The sequence below is a fragment of the Protopterus annectens genome, chromosome 8.part0 (assembly GCF_019279795.1).
Source record: "Protopterus annectens isolate FY-2018-M chromosome 8.part0, PAN1.0, whole genome shotgun sequence".
Taxonomy (NCBI): domain Eukaryota; kingdom Metazoa; phylum Chordata; order Ceratodontiformes; family Protopteridae; genus Protopterus; species Protopterus annectens.
Window position 1 is genome coordinate 1,016,832,167 of NC_056741.1, and position 26,496 is coordinate 1,016,858,662.

Here is a 26,496-nt window from a genome sequence, read left to right on the forward strand (position 1 = left end):
TGACAGGGTACAGTTCATATGAGCAGGGGAATTAGGGCACAGTGACAGGGAGCAAGAACAGCTGCAAAGATGGAGAGGAAAAGAGTAGGGATATGAAGGAGTTAGTATGGCTCATGGCTGGGTGCACTGCGTAGTGAGGAAATAGTCCTAGTAGACAGGGTGCAGGGAAATGCAGCTTCAGTAGATGGCACAACAATGTGTGTGGGTGGATCTGACAGGACTGTAGCTCCACAATGGTGAGAAGTGCAGACTGTAGATAGCCATTGCTATGGCTATGGTGTGACTCCTCTAAGGAAAGGCACAGCCAGCAACAAACACTGGCAAGGATGTTGTAGAATTGCAGGACCATTACTATCTCTCTGTGGAATATGGAGGACCACCATGGAGGCTACATCTGCTTGGGTGACTCCACTGGTCTTATTGCACACTCACCAGAAATGATAATCAGTGACACTCTGGCAGTTAGCACAGAGGACTAAGGCTCCACCTTGTCAGTGAGCTGCTTTTTGTGGCAAGGATACATGGTTTGAATCTTTCAACCTTCATTTAAGGATTCTGTGGTACAATCAGTTAGCATGTTCAGCTGTTAACTGAAATGTTGGTGGTTCAAGCCCACCCAGTGATGATGCTTCTTTGCTGGCTGTTAGCTTGGCCTGCAAAACAATAGGCCAGCATGCACATATGTTGGTGTGTTCTGGGTTCAACCCCATGTAGAGGAAATATATCACATTACTTTGAATTGCATGACTGTCTGGGTGACCTCAATTTTTGAAGTAATAATTTTTAGGTTGAAGCAGGTTTTGTACAATGGAAAAATAAGTAAGTCAAATTGATTTCATGTATAGGAATATTACTTAATTCAGAAGTACATGATGGAGTTGGGGGTTAGCATAATGATGAATGTGTTACCTCACAAACATAAGATCCAGGGTTTGATTTTCACCTTGGAAGGGAAATTGGCTAGGCTTAAAATGGCCAAAGGGGTAGCTAGCCTAGTACTTGCCCAATAAACCTATAGACAAGGTAGCACTCTGATATCAAAAATAACCTGCTTCATAGGCATACCCACAGTAGCGACAGATGAATAGTGGTCATAAATATTGCATGGCCATGATGAACAAATTCATGATTACCCACTGTCGATACAAGAGCAGAAAAGTGACTATCCAATAACCTCAGCAAGTGAGCGTGCTCCTATATCCTTTGAGCTATTGCTATACATATATGTTGCATGTACGCCAAACATGTTAATCATCTCTACCATGGCAGTGGTGGCATCTATGTGCCTAGATCATGGACCTGCACACCTGTTAATTTATCCCCAGTATGACATTTATACTGGGCGCAGATTAGTAGTCTGCAGTCATCATACTCCTCAGTGTTGCCTCTGTCTACCGCTCTTGCATGAGTGGGTAATGAACATAAACCATGAGTCACTCTGCCCATGATGGAGTGCACGTGCCTTCATGCCCATTTAAGAGACATGGACTGGTGTCACAACAAACACAGTATGTCATTGGATGTAGGTGGCAGTGTGCCTTCTACTGTAAGCATTGCAGACAGCAGCACTGCGTTGTCTGACTGTGGCATGTGTAAGCCACCATCATTGCAGGCATCTGTATTGTACTGACATCAGACATGTCCATATTGGTTATGGTCTCCACATTAGATCTTTATCTTTGAAGTCAGACAGATAAATCCCTATGTATACAATTATAGTTATTTTATAACACCACACCCCAATGCCATTACAGCAGTTTGGCTAACACAGTATACACAGAAATAACACGTATGTACCTTGTGCTCTATGCTGCAATTCTGGCATTCCAGACATTTATTTGGGAGAGATATGATGATGTTTAACATCAGAAAGCTAACAACGGTGGTGCTCCTTGAGACATTTCTAGTGGCTCATGGCACTTCCAACTTAGTGCATCTCTGGCAGTGACATGTTCTGTTGCTGCAGTGCAGATCCCACATTCAGGCCCCCACTGGTATAAAAGTCCTATCACTGTCCAATGTCAGGTATATAAGGAATTCTTCAGGGCTGTTGAGGGTGGTCAATGATGGCAGGTCTTCACCTGTGGCCATTCTTCCCATGCAGTAGACTGGGATTTTATTCAAGCACATAGTATCATGTTGGAGATACTACAGCAGACCTGTTGTATAGATCTTTTATGACTACCAATGACATTCTCATCCATATGATCTTTTGCAACATTCTTCCAGAAGGTCCTGTCAGCCTTGCCTGTGTTTGAGATTGCACCTACAATGCAAATACACACAGATCCTGCAGTAACACCTCTATCTCTGATAGGTGAACTTTTCCAGCTGTTGTCATTGTGTTGGTGCCACTGCTGTGTCTGTACATAGGAACGAACATGCATTTATTATCAGTACCTCCACATGTATATTTTACACAACACCAGTAACAGTCCACTCTGGCTGCAATAAGATGCGTAACATGAAAAGCAAACATAAAAAACAAAACAAAAAAATAAAATAAAATAAAAAACACCACTGACGCTGTGTATACCCACACGAAGAAATAAAAGGAACCGTTTATTGAAACAACTAAGCGCTTTCACCCTGTAAGCTCAGGGCATCATCAGAGTGACTAACTACAATGAAACCTTATTTAAATACCAAAAAAAAAAAAAAAAACAATAAAACCACATCCCGCTCAAAAATCAAATAATTAGATAATAGGTTAAATTAGCAGTTGTAATTAACCTAAGATACACTAAAAACATTCTAAAAACATTCTAAAAAAAACACAACCTCCCTATCGACTTAAAATAATATACAATATTAGTAGCTAACCATATAAAACTCATCCCATTTATGTTTTCAAAACTCACCCTTAGTGAACATGTAAAAATACACAGTACATGTCAAATAAAAATCTTAGTATTTGCTAAAAATAGTATAATCAAATCTGTAGTGCTTTTAGTTTTAAAACCGAGCTTAGTGACACATTCTCATTAATACCAGGAAGTGTCGTGGCATTAGTTCTTAGTTGCCATTCCAATTACATTTTCTCCAAGTATAAATTTAAGTCACCTCCCCTTCTGTGATTAATCACCTTGTCAACAATAAAAAACAAAAACTTATTGAAACTCGTACATTTCACAGAATGGTCATATAGTGCACTCTCTTTTTTCTTTTTAATGTCCCTAACATGTTCTAAAACTCTTTCTTTTAGTTTTCTTGTGGTTTCACCCGCGTAAAAAGATGAGCAGGACAAACAAGCAGTTATGTATACTGCCATTGTAGTATTACAGTTGCAGTAACCAGGGCTCAGAATCGTACGATGATATCCATCTACTGTTACATATGGGCCAGAGTTGATAAATTTACATGCTTTACACGTTATATTTCGACATAATAGAAAACATCCTTTTCTTGTTTACTGATTTTTCTAGTAAATTCTTAAGATTTGCTCCTCTAGAAAAAAATAATTTTTGGTGCAAAACCTAAGATAGTTTTCAACTCAGGACTTAAGACTAGGTTCCATGTGTTGTTTACAATAGAACAATAAGAGGCATGGCTATTATACTTTGTTTACACTGGATATCCCCACATACATCTATTTGAGAAAGTTTGGAGATGGAGTATGCTGTGCCACACCTATGTGTTGTCAGCCACAATGTCTGTAGATTGCTGTTGAGAACCCTGACCCCCACAAATGCACGGATATAATAAATGTATTCTGTCTGCATCCCCACCTACTGCTGGCCTATGTCCTCTTAAAACAGTTGCTGCTCTACAGGTTTTGGCTGTGTCTTAACACTTTAATGTCCACTATTGAAATATTTTCTTTCTGTGCTTTTGCAGTATCAATAGCACAGTGAGCACAGCAAAGGCATGTTTTACCATGCTAATACTGTGCTTGTAGTGCATTAATACTATACTAATGAGGACCCTGTTCAGGAGCTTCTGTACTGCACTCTATATCTCTGTTGAATGGTAGATGCATGTTACTGGACCCTGGTCATAGGACCTGCTGTAGTAAACTCCATATTTCTGCGGCATGGTATCTGCATGCTACTGGACCCTGGTCACAGGACCTGCTGTAGTGCAATTAAAGCCACAAAATTACCTTCTTAACTTACACTAAATTTAAGTTATTTGCATTTTAACTGCCCCTCTCAACACAGATCTAAGTGCTGAATTGTTAGGAATTGTTCTCATTAGAGCTAGTTTAAACTGGCAAACCTAATATTTTCTTGCTATAAATGTTATCAGTTTGACAACCAGTAAGTCCATACCAAATAAGTGGCTAATATTACACAAGTGACAACGATGCATAGCATGGGACATAGTGACATACAAAGGAAGAGCAACATCAGTAACAAATATGATAATACAGACAATATTGCACTGGCTTGTGGAAGGTATTACTTCAGTGTTGCTAGCTTAGGTCATTATCGTAAAGTGAATGGTGTTTAACATAACTCAGACATTTAACCCACAACCTACCTAAATCAAGCTGCTTCGTGAAGCTAACATTTACTGGTACTAGATCACTCTTAGCGCTTGGTAAGGCAGCCTAATGCTCACCTTATCTAAGAAGTCATTGCCTCATCTCTGCCTGTGAGAGGAATTTGGGTTTCTTCCATTCCATAATGCTGTAGGCTCAAAGTATTATACTAGCTGCAAAACCCATTCCTCTGGAATTAGACGTCCAGGCTACTTAGAACGGTGAGACAGGTGACCTACAGCTTGGAATGCATGGGGATTTGGAGTTGGAATCAATGCAACAAACATTTTGCCACCTTCTGCCTGAGATGTACTTTAATGCACTATCAAAACTTGTGTGGCATTGAGGTTTAATCTTGTCACAGATTCAACAGTATTTAGGCAGAGAACTAGTGTACCATTTTAGTCCCATGGTGTCTGCTAGTTCCAGCTGTGCCCTTATTGGTGAAATCTAACATTTTTACAGTAACATTCATCAAGTGTTTGTCCATGATGTATACCACGCTGTCAGCCATTCCCTGACTAAGTGTTCAGTTAATTTTGATTTAAAACTATGCACTCTTGCAAAATTTAACATGGCTGTACCTTTGGATTAGTCACACCATTTCTATTCCTTTGTGATGCGCGTATATGAACATAACATGCACACACTGTAAAACGTCATATTTTGCAGCACCGTTCCATGAAGTTCTGTATATGTGTAGATTGTACTCAGACTCACCTCTGCAGTACATTTTCTACATGAAGACTGGCTGTGAAACTGAATAGAATAGCATTTTCTGTATGCTATAGTGTGTTTCTCTTGCAACACAGTTTGTCATCCTGCTAGTGGCCGATTGGAACAACAGAAAAATTAGTATTAGATTTTTTGATATGAGCATGCAAAACCAGTGAATTTCCCAGCATACAGTAATTGGAATAATTTTGAGTGTCAGTTTATTTCACTACATTGTTGTCTTTGTATTAAAGTTGATGTGATGAATGTCTTTTCTTGAATGGGCTACGACCCTCTAGAGAGTTTTCTTACAAAAACAGCATAAACAAAAATGCAGTTATAAGTCAATTTGTGATAATAAAGTTCAGTTTTATATTGATATACCATTACTAGTAGAACCCAGCAATATGTGTCTTACTCTGCTATAACTAACTTCATTCTAAGATCTCAGTAATTAATATAATGTTTATTTTTGAGTCACAGTTTATCTTAATGATGGTTATGAGTATGTAATATGTGAAGAAACCAGCTGATGCTTTTATATTTATGATATATATATATATATATATATATATATATATATATATATATATATATATATATATATAAAATGCTTTGATAGCAGAAAATATTGATCAGTGAATTTTTTTTTCTAGCAATGCAATGTCCTCAAAACAGCCACTATGAGCAATGCGGTCATAACTGCTTTACATCATGTGCTCCTGGACTAACATCAAGTTACTGCAACACACCCTGTTTTGAAGGCTGTTTCTGCAATGATGACTTCTTGCTGAGTGGTGACAGTTGTGTTCCAGCTGACCAGTGTGGCTGTGTCCATAATGGTGTTTATCATACAGTAAGTAATATACAGTGTCGATACTGTGATCTGAAATGGTTGCACAAACAGATCAGATATTTTGAATCCCCCTGTTGTGAATCATTTTAATTATTTAGCTCAATCAGTGTTAGAATGACATTATAATTCCTCCCCATTTTTTAACTCTTGTATGTACTTTTTGTGTTTCCAAAATAAAAGGTAACAGCTTCTATTCTTTGAAAGTATATCATGCACATAAAAAAAACATACTGGTACCAACAGTGAATACAATGGCGCAAATCTGGTCAGAATCTTCACTTTGACATTGTCTATTAAACATCATCTGCTGTTAAGATTACTGCCAATGACTAATTTTCAGTGGACATATAGTTAATAAAAACATTTAATACATTTTGCTCCTTCACTTTCCCTTCCTTGTTTCCCAAACCACCTAATCTCCTCAGTCACCCAACTGGTTTATTTGTTCCTAAATTCCAGTGAAGCCCTTGATTAATCAGTTAAGTTGAGGGCTTCCAGATCCCCATTGTGTTGGTGAATGAGAACCCAATGACTAAATATCTGGCTAGGTTACAATATTAGCAGCAATTAGAGAAAAATTCCTCATATGCAAAGAAGAAAATGAAGGCAGACCTTTGCTGTTGTTTGGAATTGTACTTTTTCTCAATAGAAGCTTTAGGCTAAAGGAGATCCTAGCGTTGGTGACACCTTAGCTTAGTAATAGCTGCTTGTGTTATGGATTTGTTATATAGAATGTGAAAATTTCTTCATGCTACAAACACTATTCATACCTCCCAACGATGCAGATTTTCACAGAATGCCCAGATTTTTTCTTCATATTTTTGGTCCATTTTTCAGAAAATTGTGGTTTTCTGACAAATCAGTGGCAAATCATTAAATATTGAAGTTAGAAAATTACGGACATTTGAGTTTCAGACTTCATACCCTTCAGAAAATTCATGCTAATGAAAAATCTGTTATTCTATCAACTTTCTAAATTCGTAAGAGCAATATTAAAAAGTGTCCCTATGTTTGGGCCTTTGCCCCACTTTTATTAATTGCTTTGTCCAGATTTCTTGCTTTAAGAGTTTGAGAGGTATGACTATCTTTAAGAATATTCCTCCCTAGTTCAACGCTTTTGCAGTAGTTGCACTAAATTCCCTAGAACTTCTTAATTTTTCATGAAATTCCTGTCTCTATTAAACTGATTGTTTGTGCTAGTATTTATGAATATTCTTAATATTCACAATATTTGAAATCTTGCTGAATATCATAAAATGGATATATTTCAAACTATCGAAGTACAGATATATCAAAAACATAGATCCAATAGGATCAAAACGTAAAATAATGAAAAAAACACAAAATTCATTTTGTTCAGGGGTAAACTCCCCCTGCACCCCTAACCCCCCCTGCTAATTATATATACCAACTCCAAGATCACTCTATAGTGGGGAAAGGTCAAATTCCCTAATCCCAAAAATCTCGCAGAGACTTAATACCAACAGAAGCAATGAAATGAGTTTTGATCAATTTTGTTGGCAGAAAAATGTTTGATATTATGAACATTCAATTATTTGGATCACTTCATTTCAAACTTATGTGAGGTACAGGGTGATTGTATGTTGTCATGTGAGAGCCAGGATGTAGACAGAAAAAGCTGCCATGAACGCTTGGCATCCAGCCACTTCACTTTGAGAGATTGACAGTTTCCAAATTTCATTAAAAAGCAGAAGCAAATTTCAGTATTTCTGTAACTATGCACCAGAACTAAGTATACATACAAGACTTACAGAGCATCTAATTTATACTGTTGCTAGAAGTCTAGTTGCTGAGGTTACTGGGAAATGGCAGTTTGATTGGAAATATTTCTGTTTCATTGCAACCAAAAAAGAAATGGTGCAAACAGGATTCATAGACATACAGGGCATAGTACAGTGGCAATGAAGTCATCTAGTGGCCATGCAGGAGATGTGGGCAGTCTAACCAATATTAATTTGTATCTTGTTGTCTGTGAGCTGCTTCATGCAGTGATCTCTGTGAGTATTAGTTCTGTGCACTCGTCTATGAATCCCAGACTTAGTATGCATGTATTCAAAATAAAGCATTAAATCAGGTTATATTTGGAGTTTGAAACTTATTACCATTATAAAGATAATTTTCCTCTGAATTATTTAGACATTTTGTGTTTCCTATAACACATTTGATTTATGAAATATTTGCATTTTTTGAGATACAGTTTGCAAAAATATTTTTTAGAAACTTTCAAAACTCCGCAGGTTCCCTCATTAATCAAAGGTTAGTCTGGAAGTTAGCACAGAGAATTAAGATGTGCTTTAACAACTTGCTTTCTGTAGTCCATAGTTTGATTTCCACAGCATCTATTTGCTGAAGTATGACTTTGAGCAACTCATTTAGCCACACAATGATTCCAGAGTGAGTTTATTAAAGGTCCATGTAAATCAGTGATCTATCCATGTAAAAACTACAAATGTACAAATAATATTTGTACATGGGAATTTCACTGTTGCTGACTTTCTTTAATTTAATTTATTTCATGCCATTTTATGACCTTAATACTAGAAACTAAAGTGGCATCCGAAAATCAGGAAGTCTTCATATGTGGGTCTCATTTACATTATCGAAATTATACTTCTCCGAAATTTAAAACCACGTGATGACTACACCGAAAACCTACTTTAACAAATGTTGAGATCACCGGAATTTTACTTTGGAAATGGAACCAACTGGTGAACATGGGAAAATTTGCCCCTTTCCCACACTATAGTGTGATCTCAGAGTTGATATATTTAGTTAGGGGGGGTGTGGGGTGTGAAGGCCCCCACTTGGGTGTGTTTGATATGCTTCATTTTGTTTATTTTGTAGTGTTGGCCAACTGGTTCCTTTCATGAAGTAAAATCCTGGTGATCTGACCATTCATTAAAGTAGGTTTTTGGCATAGTTGTCTCATGGTTTTAAATTTCAGAGAAGTGTAATTTTTGAAAATGTAAAGTAGACCCCCATATGTATAGCATTACAAGAGTATAGAACAATAGAGCAACCTACCTTACATATTAATTGAGAGTGTTTGGCTATGATCATTGCGGCTGTCGAGTTAGAATTTGTAAGAGAAACCCACCAGTCACCAAAATGTGCTTACTTATAGTTGACAGGAGCAAATGACTTCATTAGATGGTGTACACAGGGAACTAATGGGCTGTAGTACTCTCACCCAGATTTTAAATGCTTGTCTCCCCCATGCCCCATTATGAGGAATGAATGATCCAACTGTAGAGAGGCAGTGGAACTACTGGTAAATCCTAAGGGAAGTGAAAGGAGGAAGGGGAATTATGTGTTACTATGTTGTCCAAAGAAGTAGCAATTAAGATGAATGGAGCCTCATGCAAATATGCTATGCTATCGGATTAAGCTGGTATAATTTTACAAATATGAAAAACATTTCTAACAATGAAATGAGCAAGTAGTTTTACTAAACATGAAATAACTGTCCTTTCCTTATGGCAGGTAAAGTGGCCTTTTGCATGATGACTGATGGTAGCAAGTTCCATTGGTTAGTGGCACAAATAATGTCGCATGCAGGAGTGATAAGTGATGATGTGGACCCTGCTGAAGAATGACTTGATATGGAATGTCTCTTCAGAGTTATCAATTTGGCTGGGGGGTTGCAGTGTTTGTGGGTAGGCATTTTGACCATGAATTTGAGGGTTACTACTATGTACTGAGACAGGAGGTGAATAAGGAGCATGTTTGCTCTGCAGAAGGTTAAGTCAGTAGTATGTGTCTTTTAGGAGAAAAGCACATAAAATGATTGACACTAGTCTTTTGAAAGCCATCTTGCTAAGGTCATGGAAGAGCCCACTTCTCTATGTATTCATAGGTTCATAGGTCAGTATTAGGCTAACTGCCCTTGTGGGCCATTTTAAGTCTAGTCAGTTATCCCATTTGAAAATCAGACCTCACATCTTGTGTTTGTAAGGTAAATACCTTAACTGTTATGCCCATAAATAAATACTCTTTTTGTTAGGTGCAGTGGGATTGTTTACATCCACTTCAGCTACCACCAACTCAGGCAGATGGGGGCCTCAGTTTAAGGTCTCATCTGAAGGATGACACACTCATGAGTGGCACAGTTTGATATGTGAAGGTACAAGAGATCCTGGTACACTAGGTCCATAACTGCTCAGAAGGCAAGGCATAGGGTCTCCTGTAAGGAGCTTTTAGCACACACAGTAGTTATATTTTTTCAGGTAGCTTAGGGATTTTAAGCCTATATTCCACTGTGTTAAGAAGCTCTAGGTTCTATCAAACTGCCTAATGCGTCCAGTGAAGTACATTCCAAAGGGGGTGTTGGATTTTATAGCTGGTCTGATCAGTGCCGAACACAAGGAGACAATAACATTTAGATTTGGCTGACATTCTCTTGGAGATCAGCTACATCAAATCTAATTATTTCTTGATAAAGATTGCTACATGGTGAGCAAAGGTGAAGGAATATTTACCTCAGGTTTCCAATTCGCATACTACAGCTTCATATTGAAGTCGAGTATTGTCAAAGCTATATGCTAGAAGGATGCTCTGCCTGCCAAATGAAACAAAAATTGCATTATTTAGCATTTAATTTAAACTCATTTTCAGTATACTAGGCATTCATAATCGTAGGTTCAGGATGGACGACTTCATTGTCAGATGGGGATTTGACAATAACTCCTTGTTTGCGATCATCTGCAAACTTTGGTAACCATAGGTCTTGGTTTTTAGTCTCTAAGTCAGAAAAGTAAATGCCAAATAAAAACACTTGCAGCAACGAGCCCTGTGGGATACCACTGGACAACTTCATGTCCCCTGACACTGCTGCTTGCCACCCATGCCAAGTGAGCTCTGTGTCCAATTGCCTATCTGTTTTACCACACAGTGATCTATTTGTATGGATTTAGTTTATTGAATATGCCAGCAAGGGGGATGGTGTCAAATGCCTCGGCCAGATTGAGGTAAGCTGTGTGTACAGTATAACTGCTGCCAACAGCTTGTGTTTCCCTTTCAAAGACAATTGCCAGGTTAATTTGACAGGACCTACCCTTTACAAAATTAAATTGTTTGCAGGTCTATCCTGATCAGATTTTTAATGTCTATGTTTAATCAAGTCTGTTATAATGGGTTTCATGGCTTTACAAATTAGACTCTTAGGCTGATGGACCTATAGTTTGCAGGGCTGATAGAATGGACACCTTTACGGGTAAACATCATATGTACTGTACTTCCTGGACTAAGCCTCTAGCCAGGCTCAGGTTAAATAACTCATGGATGGAAAGGTTCCATCAGGACATGATTAGTAATATTTAACAAAAAGCTGAGTATATTATCTGGTCTCACTGAAGTAGTATCTCTAAGGTTTGGATAACACTTACAGTACATGTTTTGTGATGATAAGGAGATTGAGAATTATGGGTATAGTAGGTCTTTGGATAGTCATTTCAAGACTGAAATTGTAACTACATGTATTTATCAGTATATTGGCAATGTCCAAAAGGTCAGGGTAGGTTTTGCCATTTAGTCTGAGTTCGGTACATTTCTGAGTGCTGTATCTTATGTTTCTGGCATAACTAAAGAAGAATTTGTAATTATCCTTGGCTTTGGATGCCAAACTGAGTTCATGGGCTGTCATAGTGGAGCTAATAGTCTTTCTTTTTAAATTCTTAGTAAAATTCCTATTATTTTCCTTCATTTGAGGGTATTTATATATTTATTTTACATTAATGTTTTTTTCTTTAACTTATTACATTATACAATTCCATGTACTCTCTCCTTATTGGTTTATTGCTAAACTATATTTTGTTTTCAGTTATTATTATTTATTTAGTGATTGACATTTGATTACCAGGAAAGTCCGACTGGGTAGAAGCCCATTTTCAGCAGAGGCCCAGGGAGAAAAGCTCCAAATTATTACAAAACATTTTAAGAACAATAATTTTACAATCTTCAAAAATAAAACAACAATATCTGCGGTTTAAATAATAAAAAATTAATGAAAATGTAAAAAAACATTGGTTAAGAATTGATATGTTATATGACAATCTTTTAATATTTATAGACATTTTAGAAAGTTTGCAGAGAAATTAAAGATAAGTTAGTCTAATACAAACAGGAATTGCAATATGAAGTGAGGGAAAAACAAGAAAGAAAATTTGATAGAAGAAAGGAAGTAAGTGAAGAAGGGAGAGTAAGGAGGTATAAGGAATGAAAAGGTAATTGTTCACATTTAGGAATATAGTTTATCTTAGTTATGAGCAAGAACAGAGCCAGATTTTAGCTAGGAAGCCATTCAGAGTGGTTTTGAAAGATAGAAGGGAGGGTATTGACTTGATGGATACAGGTAAGGAGTTCCTGGCCTTCGCAGCCTTGAATGAGTACAGACAATTTCCAGCAGGTTTAATAGGTTTGTAGGCAGAGAGGAGTTTTTGGTCACTTACACAATGACTTGACTGGGAACTTTGTGCTGGACAGGCATATGGATGCCAGATAATTTTATAGGTGGTGAGAAGCTGTGTATATGATAGTTAATAAGGCAGTTCTAACCAATTTAGGCTTTTCAGTGCTGTACAGCCTTAGGCTTCAAAAGGGGTATTTGCCGAAAATTTGGGAACTTTGTTATAGCATTGTTCACATTTTAATTTTTGTGAAGCCTGGAGGTTAGTTAGTAAGGATGGGACTGCCATAAAGAAGTGTGGTAAGGAGAGAAGTAGTGGCAAGTGTTGTTTTAGTTGCATCGGTGAGAATGTTTTTGGCTACTTTTTTTATGGGTTTTTCTTACGCAATGTTGTATATGAAGGTAGAATGTAAACTTATCATTCACTATCAGCCCTAATAATTTGCTATGAGAAGTGACTTCAATAGTTCTGTTATTGTTATCATCAGTAGTACTATGTTCATTCCATATTATGACAATGCCAATGCATTGCACTTCCATTTCATTCAGTATTCTCCTTCCAATAACTTTGAATATAAGGGCCATGAATTAATACTTTGCATGCTCCTGCTTAAAGTGTCTTTCAGCAGCTCCTTTTTATGTATGTCAAATCCACTATCAAGATGATATGTATATCCATTTACCTTAGACAAAAACAAAACATAATTATAAAATCTCTATAAATATATATTTGTTTTTGACTCTTCTCCATACATCAGCAATATGTGTCGTTTCCTGACATTCTTGTGTACTCATCAGAGATTATCCAGAACAACAGATTTTTTTGCCATGGACCATATAATATAAAATATGTTATCACAATTTCCAGAAGGGGAAAATCAGGTTTTAAAGAATTCCAAAGGGATGCACAGAATATTTTGAAATCAGGTGCAGAGAATGGAAGGAACAATAACTAAACATTTTTCATTATGTACTGCACTCCAATGGTCAAATTAATACAAACAATAAAATAAAATTGCTTGACTGCATAAAATAGCTCTACTGCCTAATTAAGTAACGTTGTCACAAATTCATGTTCATCCATTATTGGCAGTGGGTGAGACTGCATTAGAGGTACGTGAAGGAGAGTTTGAGGGAAGGTGGTGGTGGGTGGTTTGTGCTTGTGTTTATCTGGGTGCATAGAGAGGTATGAGTCATCTCTGGTGAGTGTGTGTGTGTGTGTGTGTGTGTGTGTGTGTGTGTGTGTGTGTGTGTGTGTGTGTGTGTGTGTGTGTGTGTGTGTGTGTGTCTGTGTCTGAATATATGCAAGTGTGCGAGAATGACTGAGGTGGTGCATGTGCCTGTGGCATGCTTGGACCACCAGTGACTACCAATCAAAACTTCTGATTAACACTAGTGGTAACACCAATGGATTCAGAGCCATGCAACCCTGTTTCATTTGAAATATATTGACCAGATCAAAGAATATTCAACCAGCTGTGGCAAATACTCTAGTGTTGTCACTTCTCGATTATTGGATATTATTGACCTTGGCCTTTTGGATTTTGACTTGGTCCACATGAAGGTGGTATAGAATTCCATGGTGTGCTTGTTGACCTGCATACCTAGAAGATGCCATAGCAATCTTGTGTTGACTGGTCTGTAATTGTAGCCTCATGTGTATTTAGTAGCCCTCACTGTCCATGTCTTACAAGATCCAAGTCCAGGTTGTTGGAAAAAGCTTCTGAAGACTTTATTCAGGTGAAACAGCTCATAATTGTAACTGTGGGGCTGTTGGCTATACTTAGGTCTATGCTTGAGATATCCGGCAGAATTTCATTTTCCTACTTTGCCCTGGTCCTTTTTCATCAGATACCTTCTCAAATTCAGGGATGAAATATAGAATCTTCCTTCATGAGGTCCTTAGCTAAGCATCATTTAAAGAAAGTTTATTGTAGGTATAGCAGGAATGTCTATACAAATTTTATAACTTTCAGTTTTTGACTGCTTTCAGCTTGAGCCTGATCCTTTGTTGTTTTTTTTTTCTCTTTTCTTTTGCTGAATTTTTATAGAATTTGCATATAGTTTAACCCTTTAATGTCATTACTGTTCTTTTAATTGTGAATGCTTACGCTTAAATACAATACTTCAAAAATAAATAAATAAATCTAAAATAAAAGACTCTGTTCTGTTTTCTTCCTTAGGTTGGGGACATATTCTGGACTGAAGGCTGTACTCAGAAATGTAATTGCTTGTCACCAAATAATCTCAGATGTGTCCCTTCGAACTGCAATGAAACCCAACAATGCACTGCACGTCATGGAAAACTGGGATGTCTGAGTACCTTTGGCACTTGCACAGTTGGAGGAGACCCACATTATTATACCTTTGATGGGTCTAGTGCTCATTTCCAAGGAAGCTGCTCTTATGAAATTGCTAAAACTTGTAATCATTCATCTGACTTTGGATTCACTGTTAGTGCTGAAAACCGGAGAAGAGGAAACCCCCACGTGTCGTATGTTTCACGAGCGGAAGTTCAGCTATGGAGTGGAAGAATTCAGGCAAAAGTCATTCTAGGAGCAAGTAGAACTGTACAGGTATGTTTAAAAACAATACTTTATCAAGCATTTTTGGCTAACAGACACATGTAGTCTGCAAGAAGAATTTACTTTGGATTTGAATAGACTTTATACTTTATATGCAACTCAGCAGCTCAGCTGTAATAAAAATATATGTTATATGCTGAGACTAATGGAAGGGGGCCATATCTATAGACCAATATTCATTTCAGTGAATACCATTTCATTAAAAACTAAAATGTCTAAATAACATTTCTTAAAATATTGAAATAATGTTATTGATTTAAATATGTACTGTTTTCTTCTTTTGCGTTTGTACAAGTCTCAGTCCCATACATCTCCACATGTGAGAATCAAAGGTGTTGAACCCTGTCTCAATAAGATTTATTGTCAATGGCTTATTCTGAGATACTCTGTATGTGCGGTGCAGGGAAAGATGCTCTTGAAAGTGCCTTCAGTACTGTGCTTGTAGAATTGTATCACAAGGGTAATTTTTAAAGCATTAGAGATTTTGTTAAAATTTGTTAGCACCTTAAATTCTTTTGACAGACTTCCACTGGCTGTGGCTTTCAAGGACGGGTGCTAAAGCAGTTGATAAAGCTTTTCCCCAGCCCTACTTCTTAATGAATCTTCAGCATAAACTCCTAGTCATTCATATCAAAAGCTTTACAGATACTGAATAAAGCTTGCTTCATTGTCTACCGGACTGCTCTGTCAACTTGTGCAACTTAACAGGAAGCTGTCCTTGCCACTGATGATCTCTTTCTTGAGTGTTCTGATGGACTAGTCTACCTCTACATACAGCACCTTCCCATTTAGGTTTCCTGCTGTTTCTTACCTTACACAGATCTTCCACAAGTCTGTCTCCTGCTCCCTCATCTCCCCAATGACTTAAGAGGTTCACAATAAATCTCCCTATAAAACTTCCAGAACATTCTCAGAATACTTCCTCTACCATAAAGTCATTTTTTCTAGTTTCCATTAAAGTTAATATCACCCATTTCACATTATTTTCCTTCAACCTATCTCCTAACAACTTAGCATACCCCTACCCCTGAGCCCCCGTACAACCTATCTCCTAACAACTTAGCATACCCCCACCCCTGATCCCCATACTTATTTTCTTCTCTCTTCCTAACATCTGGCTGAATTATCCTGAAATTCACCTCATTAAGCCACATGTCGAATTATCCTGCTATTACAGCATCTTTCCTTTTAAAATACCCACTGAAGTGCATCTTCTTTCAACTTTAAGAATCTCCCTTTCCACTTCCTTTACTTCCACTTCTTTTTCCCTTCTAGTTATACTTTTGGGACATAATTTGACACAGTTAAACCACTTTCAGGGCATCCCACCAAGTCCCTTTCCATCCTATCTCTAGCTGCTGTTTGAAATCATATATACTGCCATATCCTAGCTCTCTGTTACTGCTTCAGTATCTCTTTCAACAACCACTACACTCTTTCCATATTTCTCCAGTGATATAGAATTCACCTGTATTTTAATCTCACCTTCTTAACATGGCCCCTCTCTATTACCAAAGTATATGATCTAAAATATGCCTTTCTAGAATTGTAATAATGTTTATGGTTCCAACACCTGAGCAACTACAATATAGTGTACTTGGTTCCTTAGCTATGTCCCTTGAAAAAGTGTACTGCTCTATGCATTTTTTTTTAGGTTCATAGGGTAATACTAAGCTAGCTGCCCTTGCGAGACATTTTAAGCTTAGCCAATTATCCCTTGTGAGACTCAAATCCTGCACCTTGTGTTTGTAAGGCAAACACCTTAACCATTAGGCCACCCTTTTTTGTTCATCACACATATACCAGTCCTAACCTGTAGATCATTCTGACAGTTTGGGTAGTTAAAATCCCTCCCAGTACTACACCTTCCTTTTATCACAGATCTTATCATTTCAAAGACAGGCCTCATCACTTGCTCCACATCACTGTTTGGTAATAAAAATTAACCTACATCTACTTTTCCCATCCACATCATATAATACACATATCCCTCTTCCTGTAGTACTAGTTTTAACTTTTTGCTCTTATTAAAAAAAAAGTTTTCAATCACTCTCCCCCATCCCATTAACAATCTTTCTTCACTGCTTTATTATACTGTCCTTGTTCCCCAACTTATTGGTGTCTATTGGAGATGATTTGGTCTCCTAAATAAGTACTATATGCATTCTTACCTTCCCCTGTTTCACTACCACCCCTTCCCATTTGATAGCATTATTCAACCCACCTTATAATCAAAGTCAAAACCTTTACTTCTACCCCATTCTGTCACTCTCACCCCCAAACTCTACATCCAGTAAGTTCCTTGAGGATACCACTGTGAAGCTAAATAACCCTTGAAGACCCCTTGAGCCTTTCCAAATGGAGCATTGGTACTCAACCTCTCTGATTCCTCAGTGTATGGGTGCAGCTATCTGTCATCTTAGATAGGATGCCCTAGCTTATAAAGGGCTCCATATTTGTAATGCCAAATGCCGACAAAAATAAAAAAAAAAGAAAATTCAGGAGAAGAGGGAATATCAAACATTGCTCTTCTCCTTTAAACTTGTTTTTTGTAGGGAGGCAAGCTCTCTGCACCCCAAGATACAAAGGGCAACCCCTCACTCTTACAGAACTCATACATATCAACAATTATATCACCATACCTTGGAGAAAAGGTAATATTCTGGGAAATGGCCATCGTGCACTTCATATATGCAAGTACATTTTTCTGCTATTCAGTCTCTGTATTTTGGGGCATGGTGAACAGGTCTTGGGATTTCAAATGGTTAGCTTCTGAAGCCCTGACCTGTCCTTACCTCTCTCACTTTCTTCCTCTCCATCCCTTCCAATATAGCTCTCTGTTACTGCTTCAGTATCTCCTTCATTGCAATAAATCCAATAATAACCAATACTCCACCTTGACTTATTTGTTCTTCTCTGTTATGTTCACACCTAGTTTGCTGTAGGAGGTAAGTACCTCCCTCATGACGGTTCAGGACTGCCATCATTCAGTACATATATTTCCCCATTACTTCAGCATATAAGTAAGTTCTATCTTCTATTCTGAACCTTTAGGCTCTAACACGTCCCCCTTCCTTAATGTTCTTTAACTGCATCATTCAGTGACATTAATTGATTAATTACCATAAAGTTGGTAAGTATCACCAGTAAGAAGGAAGTCATAGTACTATTTTATAACTTAAACTTGAACTGACAAGGGCCCAGGTAGCAATGAAATGCATGGTAAAGTGTGCAGTGTGTTTATTCAGCCTTATCAGTAACATTCAAAATAAAAGGGAAGTTACAGATAGGGTAGTAGTTCTCCAGAATGTTTGGGTCTAGAGATGATTTCTAGAGAGGAGCGGTAACTTTTACCTCATTCAAGAATGAAAGAAAAAAAAAAACAGTTTCAGAGATGTTCAAATGATCTGGAAAATAATTGAACCAATGGACTCAAGGTAGGTCACAATCAACCTTGTATGTTCCAGTGTCTGACCACAATACACGTGACACACAGAAGAAACAATCTTCATGAATTCATTGTAATACAGATCATTAAACTCAGTCTAAAAATATCCAGTCAGTGTTGAAGGACTGCCTAATCTTTGAAACAACAACCCCAAAGAACCAAGTGACCTCTTCACAATAATTTGAAGAAAAAGGCACATGACAAGATAGGCTGGCCTGCATAGCCTGAGAAACACCTTGAACTGTGCAGTTTGACAATTTAGTGTTGAAGAGATTTTTCTCACACAAAAGCTGCCAAAACCATGAAATCTCTGGTCTGATAAATAACATAATAGTGATCCAAACTAAGCTTGCCCTCAACAAGCTCCTCCTTTTCTTCTTCTTCTGCTTCATCCTCCATCAAGGCCTAAATCCTGGTTCCTTGTATACAGCTTGTTAGAATGTGTACAGGCTAGGCCAGGAGTACTCAGCACACCAATAATAACCAATGTAGTGGTCACAACAAGTGAATCAGAATCTGCAACAATAAATCCTTGAGGAAATGGTCAAAGGAGACAAAGCAAATTATCAATTCCTTTCAGATCAGCTCAAATGACCAATTCTGACTCTGCATGTGATAACCTTGTGAGGTCTACTTTATAATCAACCAGGTAATGGTCAGACCAAAAAACTGTCTCTATCATGACATCCAAACACTCCGCTCACTTATATTTACCACTTAAACATCCAACACCAGAGGGGGAACCGAAGAGGGCAAGCCTGTCCCTCTTCTTCACCCTACTCAACTGATAAAATAACCACAATCCCCAACAATCCACCAAAAAAGGGAGGAAGGGTGGGTAGCAAGTTCACGCCAAAAATGTGATCCCTTTACCCAGCTAAACTTGCCTAAACCTCTTAACCTCCTCCCTCCTTTACCTCATTTCCACCCAATTATCCCTACTTCTCATTTAACCCTTTCTCCCCCACCCACCCTCTTAACTTCCACTAATATATTATCTAACCCTCTTCTGAAGATGTCCCTGGACAAACTGGTTTGTTACCAAACCTCATTTGTCCCAGTCCCCTTCAGTAATACACATCACACCACACTGAATGACGTTTGACGACCTTTATTAAACTTCCATAACATAGCTTGATAACCAATATTTATTAATTACAACTGAACATAATATAGCTTATTTTAATCACAGTATAAACATCTGTGTAATTTTAATCAGGACAACGTGACCTCACTCATCCTGACCCAGAAACCAGCGTCCATACCTCCACTCACTTACTTTACATATGAAGCAGCATCCCACCACTCACTTCCTATACTTCTTCTTCTTCTTTCGGCTTTTCCCGGTTAGGGGTTGCCACAATGGAACACCTGTCCACTCATGATTGGCAGTGGAGTTTTACTGTGTCCAGTTGCCAGCCTGGTGCCCAACCTTCCACAGAAGTCACACACATGCATGCACTCACACCTAGGGCTAATTTAGAGTGTCCAATCCACCTACAGCATGTCTTTGGGATGTGGTAGGAAACCAGAGTACCCGGAGGAAACCCATGTGACCACAGGGAGGACATGCAGACTCCGCAAAGAAGGCACCCCAGCCGAGTATTGAACCGGAGAACCTCTTGCTGTGAGGTGGCAACGCTAACCGCTGCACCACCGAGGTGGCCCAGCCACTCACTTCATATACCATTTATTGAATTACACAGTCTACCAATACATCAGGAATATGTGACCTTACTCAGACTGACCCAGTAAGTAGTGTCCATACCTCCACTCACTTACTTTACTTTCAAAAAGGCGTCCAACAACTCACTTTATAAACCATTTATTGATTGCACCTCCAACCAAATAAGCAGCATCCTTACCTCTGCTCGATTATATTTACTTGTTAAACATCCAACATCAAAGGGATAGTAGAAGAGGGCAAGCATTCCCTCTTTTCTGCCCACCAGCCTGCCCAGGTTATTCCCCCTCTCTCCTACCAGAATTTCAACCTAACCACCCATACAAAAGGAGAAGGGTGGTTCAGCCAAACTTCATTTGGTGTAACTATCTTTCTAAACCCAAATGGATCCCTATGAGCAACCACAAAAGCCCTGTCATATGAGCACTGAAAGCTTCCACTTGATTAGCAGTAAAACCAATGACCCCTTTCCAGTACTAAAATGACCCTATCTTTGCATAACTTCTGTATATTAACTAATTTGTCACTCATTCCATCTACCAATGTTAACCCTGTAATGAGTCCCAAGACATTATCTGCCCTAGGTGACACCAAATAATTAACCCAATGCCACATGAAACCCCACAAGGGCAATTGCCTATCATTATGCAACAGCAGCCCTAAAGTCCAAAAGCAATCCTGCCATCCCTCTAACTATCCAATACAAGCGTATCACATAATGACCATCCTAGCCTTTGCTGACCCTGAAAACACTTTTAGAATGACTAAATACTGCCATAACATAAATGGCACAGAAACTGTAACTCCATGAACTCCATAGCTGAACACCAATCCCAGCAACAAAACCCATTTTAACAATAGTCAAAGTCTGCCCATATTCCCTCTCAAACTACCCAGACCCTTCAAACCCATGACCACTAACCAAATTAATTTACTCAACCTTGTCATTCATGCAGCTGAAGTACTTGCAGCTACATCCTCCTGACCAACTGAACTGCCTTACCTTATTCAAGAGCCTATCAAATAACTGAGTCTTTCCATCAAGTTATTCCTATCGACCACCGTAACCTACACCTAAGTAAGCTAGACTCGCCCTTGGAGTTACCCTTTAAAGCTCTCTTTTCAATGTATCACCTTCATATCCAGTAATGAAACAAACCCTAAACATCTGCTAAAAGACCAAAACCATGCCCTGCTTAATCCCCGTAACTTCCGTAGCCACTGGAACATGTAATGCCTACCTATCCCCTACCCTCAAATACCTGCGATACCCATCAATCCCTCCTACTCTAAAAATTGCACATATAACATACAACCTCCTATCAGTCAAAGGAAAGGAATAAAGAACAATATAAACTACCCCTCCCCATTCCTAATCCACTGCAGCTTCCATCACTACTTCCTTTTATAAGAAACAAATAATCCTACCTACTGTCCCCACACTCCTTGATTCAACCGAAAATCCTTAAGAAAATCCCCTCATATCATCTATGCAACAAATTAACCTACACAGTTCAGGATGCTGTAACTCAAATTAACTTGAAATGTGCCAAAAGGCCCACCGTGATAAAACAGTACCCCACTTTATAAACCCTTCCCCAAATGACCTGAGTAAACTGGTCGACATGCAACTCCAGTAACCCAAGAACTAAACATCCTTAATCTGTAGCTGGTCCTTAGCTTTCTCCTCACAGCTTAATTCTTATGTGTTACCCTTACCTCTGGTAATGAACTAAAACATGGTCTGCATGAGCAAGAAACCCCAAACAGTGCCTTGCTTAAGCCTTCTAACTCCTGTGTAACCACAAGGCACACAGTTCTTCACATATCCCCAAAACACCCGCCGACCTAGAATGCTCCATCAAAACCTATATACTCTTAGCAGTCATCCCTGTACTGAACCACCTCCTATAATCCCAACGTCCAAGTCAAATGGTACACATGGCACTCAATGTGCACGTGGTGCTCACAGACAGAGCACCTCATTGGTCCTCTTCAAACAATTCAAATGACTGGATGGGTAGATATAAATTCACTCCAGGGGTTCCACCCCTGTCCCTCTTGGACAAGGGCAACAGATACAGCACGTGGAATTAAGAGTTGTACTTGGCTAGGTTGCCTTAGCTAACTTGTAAGGGCCCTAGAGCAATTAGCCTAGTAACTTCCTATGCCTGTGATTGTTGTGCATCCACCCCACGTGTGAACCCCATACTGCCATAAAAATCCCCAACCCTGCTTTACCAAGCCCCAACATACTCCCCCTCACTTGCCCAAACACTACCCCTAGACCACACCAAGTCCAACGTGCCTTAATGAACAATGAATAAGTAAGATTATCTCCTCATTGTGCACAACTCTAGTAACAGGAACATCCACCCCATCAGACTCAATTACCTTTAACATCCACTTTCTTCAGGCCAGCGACTGTTGCTCACTTTGCACTCCCCTACTTGGGCTCCTTTGCACCATTCTATTAACTGAGACATCCTCTGGTACCTGCACTTTCGTCTTTCAAACCTACTTCCTTCAGATCACCATCTGATATCCACTCTGCTCTTCCCCACCTGCAAAAGAAAAGAAAATTGTAAATCATCTAAAAGTTCCTAAAGCCAACTTTAAGAGCCACCGGGGTGACCCTGTTCATCAGTGTACAGACACTATACTGGCCCGCAGCCACCGTCCCCAAGAGAGTGCAATCTTAGCAGCTTCACCCCAATGCTGCTTTGTACTGCAACCATATGTAACACAACACTGTTATATTAAACCTATGACCTTCGCATCTACCAATGACCTGGTCTGGCCTACCAAAGATCTTGTAGGCATTCACCATCCTGGTCAAGAATAGAACCAGATCATCAGAAGTCAATGAATTAAAATTAGCCAGGACAGTCAGCGGTAAATAAGGAAACTTGGCATTAATAAAGCACCTGCATTGGTAATGCATACCTACATGATTGCCCAGTACTTTCCTATGCATTTCAGCTGAGGTGCAACATGTCTCAGTGAGGATAGCCAAATTCTGGCAACCAAACATCTTCTCAAATCATATTGGTAACAACTCCACTCCCCCACAAGTTACACTGTCCTCAGATCAAGACATCCATGGCATCCTCTGACTAGCTCATACAAATTCCAAAGATGACAACTTCGATGCAGAGAATTAATAACTGATTACTTACATATTATCCTTTAATCATTTCCCCATTCAACTCAACTATACATTTCAGTATATGATTTAAATTATTTTTTAAATAGTAGATGGCAACAAGTATAGTTTCCCACAAGTAATGCTGCTAGCATATTCACAAAGTTAATCCTTTACTACATAACTTTAACCTCCATTTCTTGTGAATCAACCCCCCGCCATGTGAGATGACAACCACATCCCCCAGTCCAACCCTTTGTCTGCCAAGTTTCCTCAACCCAACCCAAATAAGGTGTGTGGATAGTCGCTGAGGTCAAGCCCTATTACAAAGCAGTGGTTGTTCAAAAGACCTTACATTCATATGCCGAGACACCACCATGTAGCAACACCATCCCATGCATATGCTCCTTGCTCCATCGATACCCCGCACATCAGTCCCTAGTAGAACCATGCAAAACTTGATACACCATTTGGCACTGGTCAACCCTGATAATATCTGGACATTTTATGAAAATCTGTAAAGTTGAGAGATATGATGCTAGTTATGTGTACTATGCTCACACTTGTTGGCCCCTGTCTACTCCCCAGAGCTGCAGGGCAGTCATCTTTTTTTTTTTTTTTCCAATGGATGACAAAAAAGACAAAGTCAGAGTAGGTACCTCCTCCTGATACCATGTGCACTGACTGATTTAGTGAGTGTGATTGTAATGCAAAACCTTTAATCATACAAACACCCCGAATGAAAACCTAAAACTGCATCCGGACCCATGAAACTGGGCCACTCCAGCAGCACTCCACTCAGTACCTTGTATCCACCTTTTCGTTTGATTATTTATTTATTATTGTTGCCTGATAGTTATATATTTTCCCTGATGTTTACCTACCCTCCATGCATTGAAGGGGAGTGCTGCTATGTAATATATAGAATAAACTGGACCCTGCTATCCTACCTCTCAACCCCTTAGACCAAAAAATGTGGACAAAGCCATGACTAAAGGGGGGACAAAGGCCCAAAATATGGGAGACCTGTAAATATCGGTCTTATGCCCTTAGTAAGCTAATGCCACAACCACACATATCTACGTAACTGTTCTCCTCCTTCAACTACTGACAACGGGTCCAGCCGGAGGAAGTAGCAGATAATAGAAAATGCCCTCAGCAGTGTTACCTGGGTTAGTAATTGGGTGGTGAGTGAAAGTGTGACAGCAGAATGGAAAAGTGCTTATGCTTAATTACCCAGCTGTACAGTTGAAAAGTATACCACACTCCATTGATGGTTAATGCCACACCTCACATGTGCAATGGCAGCCATTACTCCACCTCACTCAAAGGCCGCAAAAAAACATCTGAGCTTCCACTGAGAGAAAAAGAAAAAAGAAAAAAAAAATGCAGCAGAAAACAAACTTGGCCATTGCACCCTACCATCACCAATGAAACCAGAACCCGGAAAATAGTTTGTTGCAGCTTAGATGTAAACATGGGTAGTATGGTCCTTGTTAGAATTGGAGGGACAAATCTCTAATCGCATGGGCGATAAGGCGACTAGGTTGTGCTGCCTCACAAAATTGCCATCTGTGGGACCACACCTCAATAATACCAAAAGGCTAGGTCCAGGGTGGGGCACAACCTTTAAACTCATAACACCCAGCCTAACCCTGCGGCCACAGGCAGCTGGACCACCACAGGCCAACAAACCCATCATTGCCCACACCTACCACAAAAAGCAGTCCAGAAATGTCTACCTGTACCAAAGTAATTCCAGGTTGCCAGGACATGTTACTAGCAGTAGCAAGTTCACGCCAAAATGTTATCCCTTTATCCAGCTACACTTGCCTAAACCTCTTAAACCCCTCCCTACTTTACCTCATTTCCTCCCAATCATTCCTCCTTTCCATTTAACCCTCCCCACCCCTCTTAACTTCCACTAATACATTATCTAACCCCATTCTGAAGATGTCCTTGTACCAATTGATCTGTTACCAAACTTCATTTGTGTTGTATGGATTGCATGAACTACTTCACAGATGAAGTAATACAATTGTATGCAAATTTTACAGAAGCAAACTTGCAATCTGCTTGTATTACCCACTCCATATCAGAAGCAAAATTATTAGGTGCAAGCTAAACTAAAAAAAAAAAATCAAAACTATTTTAGTGATGCATGCAGGGATGTTTATTATGTTTTAGCAGATTATTGTAAGAAGAGACAAAGAATGCAATCATACTGTCATGTCTTTTCATTCATTATTTAATAGTCACATAGAGCTACAGAAGGTCACACATTGCACAAACTGTTTGCGAAATTAATTACACTTAGAGCCTGCTTCATTATATTTACTGGGCTTGTTTTATATTCCAGGTTAATGGAGAAAATATGGCATTGCCTGCTAGTATTGAATCCTTGGCTTCCATCTCACAGTTTGGTAATATGGTGGTTCTTAAAACATCGAGAGAGGTTGAAGTGCACTACGACGGCCTTAGCACCTTGATTGTCAGAGTGGGGAAGCAGTATAAAAATGCTTTATGTGGAATGTGTGGAAATTTTAATGATGACCCTAAAGATGATAAGACTATGCCTAATGGAGAAGCAGCAAGAAAAGACCAGCAGTTTGGTAATGCTTGGAAATCACCAAACAGCAGGAAAGGGTAAACAATACATTTCTTATTGCTTATGTTTTTGTTTGTTTACAAATTTGTGTGCATGTGGGCTGTGTGTGTGTGTGTGTGTGTGTGTGTGTGTGTGTGTGTGTGTGTGTGTGTGTGTGTGTGTGTGTGTGTGTGTGTGTGTGTGTGTGTGTGTGTGTTAAGTATGCTAATTTTTAACTCCTATTTATCTGCATAATAGTCTCAGTAAGTAATATAGAAAAGTATATATTTAAATTTTAAACTACTGCCACAAATTTGCATTTTTACTTTACCTATTCTTTAAGGAAATGAGCACAGTTTCATACACAATTATATTAGAAGAAAACATAATTTACATGGATATTAAATACAGTACAACTTATAAATATTTAGATTCCTTATAATAAATTGAGTTGTTTATACTAAACTACAATTTGTGTCTTTTAAGAAGATAAGACTTGTTGTTGCTCTTTCGGCTTTCTCCCGGTAAGGGGTCGCCACAGCGGAACTCCAGTCCACTAATGATTGGCAG

General features: G+C 38.8%; 1 protein-coding gene across 3 annotated transcripts in view; it reads left to right on the top strand.

The window, feature by feature from the left end:
• LOC122809198 (alpha-tectorin-like) overlaps positions 1–26,496 on the top strand; it is a 919,437-nt gene that overhangs the window by 563,996 nt on the left and 328,945 nt on the right. For all 3 annotated transcript variants that reach the window (XM_044080503.1, XM_044080505.1, XM_044080506.1), the window contains 3 exons: positions 5,854–6,053; positions 14,661–15,053; positions 25,699–25,985. In XM_044080503.1, the coding sequence (XP_043936438.1) occupies positions 5,854–6,053; positions 14,661–15,053; positions 25,699–25,985 (880 nt within the window). The remainder of the gene's footprint in view (positions 1–5,853; positions 6,054–14,660; positions 15,054–25,698; positions 25,986–26,496) is intronic.